This window comes from Ruditapes philippinarum, unplaced genomic scaffold, assembly GCF_026571515.1.
Source record: "Ruditapes philippinarum isolate M1 unplaced genomic scaffold, ASM2657151v2 ctg1655_1_1_1_1, whole genome shotgun sequence".
Classification (NCBI taxonomy): Eukaryota; Metazoa; Mollusca; class Bivalvia; order Venerida; family Veneridae; genus Ruditapes; species Ruditapes philippinarum.
Genome location: NW_026865771.1, coordinates 414532 through 421727, shown reverse-complemented (window position 1 = coordinate 421727; position 7196 = coordinate 414532). Strand labels below are relative to the sequence as shown.

The window sequence follows — 7196 nt, the reverse complement described above, 5'->3', positions numbered from 1 at the left end:
TTTTTTTGATATCAAGAATTTCAGTTTAATTTGAAATTTATTCTATAGATTGGGAAAAATATACATATTTGCCATTGAGAATGGGTCTGGTAATTTGACCCACGGTGACATGGCATGGTCATATTGGTTACGAATTGGTTACGAATACTCATTTTGCCTAGTGATCGTTATGTAAAGATATGTTATGAAATGTTAAGGATCTATGACAACATGGGTTATCATAATTGGACTACTGATGTTCGTGTACATTTATTTTCAAATGGCTATGGTTATGTTTGGGAGGATCAAAGGGTTGACAGTCCAAAGTTATTTTTGTTACAATATACTCAAATATTAAAGGATCAATATGTACAAGAATGGAGAGATAAGTGTAGTACTACGAATAAATTATGCCATTACGTAAATTTTAAACCAAACTATGATATTGAAAAATACATCAATGCCATTGATATTGAAAAATTTAGAACCTTTATGGCAAGATATCGTAGTTAAGCACATAGCCTTATGGTGATTATGATATCACTGTTGAATATAGGAATTGTCCTTTTTGTGAATGTTATTTGGAAGATTTGTACCATTTTGTATTAGTGTGTCCTCTTTACAATTACTTAAGGATTAAATGCATACCTTCTGTATATTATCAGACTCCAAATGAACTATTTTTTTAGAATTTGATGTCTTGCCAAAATGTATAAGTCATTAGAGAACTTGCTGTGTATTTGTATTTTGCTACAAAATAAAGAATACATTTTCTCAATTCATACTAGAATATTATTAATTATATTGACTTATAATCATAAAATATTTCTGAAATAATTGTATCTATAATTGTTCTGTTTTCTTGACAACATATAAATCATGTTATTGTCTCACATGACTGTTATATTATTATATGTATTATGTTAACTTGCAAATTTTGTCGTTCTTTACTCATTGAAAATGAATACCATTTTCTACTTACTTGCCCGATATATATATAGATTTAAGACACACATTTTTGAAGCCTTATTATTTTACATGGCCAACATTGCAAAAATTTGATAAGTTAATTATGTCTCAAAACAAGAAAGAAATTATCAATTTATCAAAATATCTATATTTTGCTAACAAACGGAGAACAGAATTAGAACAGTATTAATCATCTATTTAAAATGAACCAACAATCTCGTGTAACTAATCAAAAGCTCCTTTGTTTAAATAATAACACTTACTGTAATCTTTATATGACCTATCACTACACATTATTATATTATTGTAGGCTAGAAGTAAATTTAAATGTATATTACTTAATGCTGAAATAAGTTGTTGTTGTTGTTGTAAATGTGTATGGGCTGGCGGCCTGATTATACAATAAACATGGACTTGTACATTACGATATCCAAAAATATAAATACTTACATATAATCATAAATAGGAAATTTTATAATACTGCACGTTTGTAACGTTCGTCTCTTTTGATCCGATAGTCTTTTAGAATCTATTATATTATAAACAATTATTTAAAAGACTTTCCTTAAACTAATTACATGTATTAATGAAATCCCATGATTACATAAATATTGTATTAACAATATGTTGAAATTAGCTAATGTTACACGTCAACATATATTGCAAATGTTTTGTATATAGAAATAATTGCAGTCGCCGCTAAAATTCACGTGACCAGTGTAAATAAAACCACGTGGTCTAAACGTCACTCATGTGACGTAAACTCGGAAGTGTGTTTCTTTCAAATGTCAACATGGATCAAGAAGCTCCTAAAAAGAGATATCGTTTGATCGTGGATTTTAAAAGCCAGTTCCCGGAAAAGCTATATGATGTTGTGAATGACGGAGCTCTTATAAAATGGAACAGAAATGGATCTATATCCGTAACTAGTGAAGAGGAGTTTGAAAACAATGTGATGAGATGGTACCCAGGCTTTCTCCAGATTCCGTCATTTCAGAATTTCAAGAGACTTTTTAGAGAATATGGCTTTGACAGAGTTGTTAATCAAAACAATCAGTATGAATGGTCTCATGAAATGTTTGTGCGAGGTCGAAGAGAATTTCTATCAGAAATAAAAACCCGGCGGAAATCATTCAGAACACCACAGAATCGTCGTGAATTTAATGCAGATGGTGACATCATAATTCCAACGAATGGTAGACGATTTCCATTACGTAAACGAGCTAAGACAAAGCACTATAGTCCGCACAATAATGAGACACCTCACAAGGACATAGTGGATTATGGCGGTAAGGAGACTTAAATGTGTTTTGTACATGTACATGTTATTATTTAGATCTAGAGTTTAAATTATACTCCTACAACATGTAAGTCTATGAAGCACATTGAAATATATTATTTGATAGAATCCAGTTTTACGTAGGAAAAATCGGGGTGTGGGGCGGCAGCCCCCATTAAGCAAGTGTGCTAATATTGTTTATATTCTGGTGTTCTCATATGAAAGACTTGCTCTACATTATGAACTTCATAAGAACAACACATGTATACGTAACATCAAGGGTCATCGGCAACAAATAATTTATAAAAAATAACTAGATCACAGTTCAGCCTACAGTATGCAGTTACTGTACCAGTACTGACTGTCTTCACTTCTGCAAGGAACTGGTAACTTCTGTAAATGACAGAGCGATACTGGTCACTTAGTTATGTCCTCGGTACCAAATAATATTGCGTAATTCCATAAGTAACTTGCTTGCAGAAATAAGTATAATCAAGTTTTATCAATACCCATTGCAATTGAAAGGGACATAACTTCAAAAAATATTGCTTCCAGAATAATGCCCCTTGTATTCTTGTCATATTTATCATTCTACTTAATAAACAATTGTTACAAAAATTCAAACATAAAAAGTGGGGCCTTAAGGGTAAGGCCCCCACGGTTACACGTTTAAACGGATTCATTTCGATTTTCATTTGCAAACGTTTACGATATTTTTACCGTTTAATCGAAATGACCATACTATTGTCTTACAAAATATCTTAATCATTGCCTGTAATCATGGATTTTATCAATTCTAATTAGTTTATTCCAAAGTAAAAACTGAAAATGGGTGTTTACAACACTCCATACAGCATCACCCTGCAATAATTACTTGTGCATGATATATTTTTTGTAAAGTTGATTTGCCTTTGATCTTTCAAAAGAGCGAAATGGGGATACATTGCAGAAAATGTGTGCTGATACAATCATGATGAGCCCTAAAATGTAAAGTATGTCATCATTTGGCGACTCAAATACATAGTGTAGTATAGTACATATACGTACCACCGTTTAAACGGTATTGTTTTGGTTCTTAGCAATCGTGTAAACGTTTACAAAAAGTTGTAAACGTCGGAGCCTTTCTTAAGGGGCATAACCAAGAAAATATAGTTTTTACTTTTCAGAATAATGCCCATTGTCTTACAACTAGGCCTTGTCATGATTTGAAGTGTTTTAGGTAGTGTTCAAGTAATGGTCTACATTCAAGGTTTTACAGGAGGAAGAAACTGCAACAATGATTTAATACCTAGCAACTATAATTGCTTGACTTTTACTTTAAGACAGAGAGAGTACTTGGTTTGTCTTATTGTCAGCATACAAGAAATTCATATTTTAAGATTCTTAAATTTTTTTATTTTTTTTTTTATCTATTTTAGGTGGAGGGGAAGGATTTACTCCTAACAGCCTTACCAACAAGCAACAATATGTTCTTAAATCACCATTTGGTGGTTCCTTTAATGAAGCTGCCCTGTCACATGATCACACTTCTAGACAGGATATGTACAGGCAAGGACAGAAGGATAACAATAGAATTTCGAGCAACCAGCTGCATGCACATGAGGAAAATAACAGAAATCAAAATGCTGTTAAGAGGAATTTCTCTCAACTTATGGACAGTTATGCAGAAAAAGAATTCAGTCTTGAATATGAACATGAATATTATGAATGGGTGGCTAAACAGAGAAAGCTAGATGAAGCCAAGGTTGTCCACTCTGTAGAAACTCCTGAAAAATCTAATGAATATTGGTGGATGTACAGAGATAATTGTGATAATGAAATTGTACAAACTATAAATCTGCCAGTTAGACAACAGACTAGCCTAGAGGACACAAATACACCATGTGGTTTTTGTAAATGTTGCAACTCAATTAGTAACTATGTGCACCTGTTTGGTGAGATCCCAGAGAACATTCAAGTAATTGATTGTTTAGAGGAAGTAGTGGAATCTGTTGAACCTGAAATTAAACTAGAGTAAATAAGAAATAACATGATAACATTACAAAACACTGTGATCTGGATGAAAAGGATATAAATATTTGTACTGTAGAAATAACTTGTAAAATCAAGTTTAAAAATAAACAACCTATGTGTTATTTGGAATAGGTTTTTCAGAAATATACAAGACTATTGTATACATTTTAAACTGTTATGCAATATCTGGTTCAGGTTCATGAATTTTTTTACAAGTTGTATTGTTTAGGTGATTTATAAAAAGCTATTTTTTCCCCCAAACTTTCTTTCATAATTGAAAGAATATTGTTTAATTTTCTGCACTGACTCATTACATTTGTAAGTACTTTAAACCATTTGTTTTATCCCGGTTTTAAACGTTTATAGAATATTTATGTTGTCAATATGTATTGACAAATACAGGGATAGAAAAAAAATATATATATGTATATACAAAATAGATTTCTTGATTGTTTAAAAATAGTTTAGTTTTGAGTGAGTGATTTTTAAAACTTTTTATTAATAACCTGAGCCTATAAAGTTTGTATAATGTGGTAGTCATAAGTAAATTAAAAAAAATAGTATTTATCTATAAAAAAAAAATCATTTTTTTTTTTGATAATCCACATATATAGTGTTTTTCTTAAAAACAGTCATGTGTCTGCTAAAGGTGAGCTGGTAAGGCAAAACAATTTCATTTGTTCTCAACCCCTCCTACATTTTTCAAGAGATTTTGACCAAATTTTCACAGAAGCTTTGTCATCAATTTAAGTGTCCTGATGCATATTGTCGGTGTAATGCCTGCGGAATTATGGCCTTTTGTTATTTTTTTTTACAAAAAAACCCCCCAGAGAAATACACATCTGTTCTCAACTGCTACTACATTGCTCATGCAATTTTGACAGCTTTGTTATCAAGTGCTCTGGTGCTTTTTCAGTGGTTTGTGATTCATTTTGGCAGAATAACACCCTGTTTTTTTGTAAAACCAAAAAATAGACTTCTGTTCTCAACTCGCACTTTATTTCTAAAGTGATTTTGACTAAACTCTAAAACTCATTAAGACTGGTGTCCTGGCGAATGTTGTCCCGGTTTTATGATGAAAGACTTGTTTTAACCTTTGAGTTTACCTTTGAAAAACCGCCTCCGTGGTCGAGGGGTTAGAGTCGATGACTTCTAATCCAGTTACCTCTCTGGCGTGGGTTCGATCCCCGGGAGATGCTTTGGTAGTTTAGCGTGGAGGAAGGTAGTCTAGTACTGGTGTAACTCTCCAGGAACGATGGTTAGGAAACTACCCACCTATATGACTGAAATACTGTTGAGAAAAGGCGTAAACTGAAGCAAACAAACAAACAAACGTCATTCTGTGCTAAAATCCTACATTCCTATGTTCTAAAATGTGCTATACTGACATCATTGTAAAGCAAGCTACTCAACTGGCATCCCCATCCTAGATGAATTTCCTGCATGGGTATAATAATTGGAAACATTAGTTTGATATGCAAGAAATAAGATATTAGACATGATGGTTTTATTATTAGCTTGGTAACTGTTACAATATAGCGGGACTAAAAAATTCAGTTGTGAAGACTGATCAACAGTAAGTTAGGGACCAAAAACACATAAACACATGCCCATAGTGGGGTTCTCACTGCTAGCCCGAGTCTTTGAGAAAGCTACCCGACTGGCTTGCAGAATGACTTGAAATATATACACTTAATTAAAGTCTTCCTGACAGCCAGTTTAAAAGTATCCATGTAGGTATTCAGAGGTTAATACATAGAGAATATTGAGTAAGTGTAATTTCAAAATGAATAAAATTACTATATGCGAGCTTCTGGCCAGAATATTATTTAATTCAACGAGTTCAATAAATTTAGTAATGAACTTACAAGAATATAATAAACTATTTATCAAAATAAAGACTATTTAAAGTGAAAAAAAAAACATTTTTCATTGACCTGCTTCTATAGTTTAATGCTAACATTCAAGATGTCAAGTCCAAATATATGCACAAAGGTGCAATACCATTTTACGGAGTCACAAAAGTGGTACGGGAATGTGATAAACTGCAGATTAGGGTTGGAATATGATAATGCTGCCTCACAAGCCGAAGGCTTCAGCCCAAGTCAGAGCCGATTATCACTTTCAGGCCTGTCTCTGATGTGCATTAATGTCTTTAATACACTTGATAGCCTTAATATTAGCACTATATTTCATATAAAAACTAGAAATGTGTCCATAGGACACGGGTGCCCCCACCGCGCCACTGTTCTGTCAATCTTTTTACTAATTCAAGGGAAATAACTCTACAAATACTGGATAAATCCACAAGCAAAACTCCAGGTGCAAATCTAAATTATGCTGAGCAACCTGCCCATAAGGTTTAATGACTATGTCAATTCCTTTTTAAGAAACTTGCGACACAAGTTGAAAATTGCAAAAAATTTTAAAAGTGAAGGGCAATAACTCTAAAAATACTAAATAAATCCAGACGAAAATACCTGGTGCACAACTGCACATGCTTATCAATATTCCAGTAAAGTTACATGACTGTAGGTCAAATACTTTTGAGTTACGTGCGACACATGTTGAAAATTGCCAAATTTTACTAACTCAAGGGCAATAAGTCTGAAAATACTAAAAATATCCAGACGAAGATACCCAGGTGCACAACTACACATGCTGATCAACATTCCTGTAAAGTTTCATGACTCTAGGTGAAATACTTTTTGAGTTACGTGCGACACAAGTTGAAAATTGCAAAATTTTACTAAGTCAAGGGCAATAACTCTGAAAATACTAAAAATATCCAGACGAAAATACCCAGGTGCACAACTACACATGCTGATCAACATTCCTGTAAAGTTTCATGACTCTAGGTGAAATACTTTTTGAGGTACATGCGAAACAAGTTGAAAATTGCAAAATTTTACTAAGTCAAGGGCAATAACTCTAAAAATACTAAAAATATCCAGAC

The 7196-nt window shown here is 32.7% G+C and overlaps 1 protein-coding gene across 1 annotated transcript; it reads left to right on the top strand.

Annotated features, from left to right (window-relative positions):
• The first annotated feature begins 1691 nt into the window (after positions 1–1691).
• On the top strand, positions 1692–4369 carry LOC132730253 (uncharacterized). Its single transcript, XM_060716133.1, has 2 exons — positions 1692–2237; positions 3646–4369. Exons 1-2 carry the CDS (start codon positions 1742–1744, stop codon positions 4242–4244), a joined length of 1095 nt encoding a protein of 364 aa, XP_060572116.1. The 5' UTR covers positions 1692–1741; the 3' UTR covers positions 4245–4369.
• Positions 4370–7196: the final 2827 nt, after the last annotated feature.

Excerpts from the sequence above, each read along its gene's own strand:
- LOC132730253 (XM_060716133.1), top strand. The coding sequence starts at position 1,742 with ATGGATCAAGAAGCTCCTAAAAAGAGATATCGTTTGATCGTGGATTTT. Across the intron at positions 2,238-3,645 it reads GGACATAGTGGATTATGGCG|GTGGAGGGGAAGGATTTACT; the intron begins GTAAGGAGACTT and ends TATCTATTTTAG.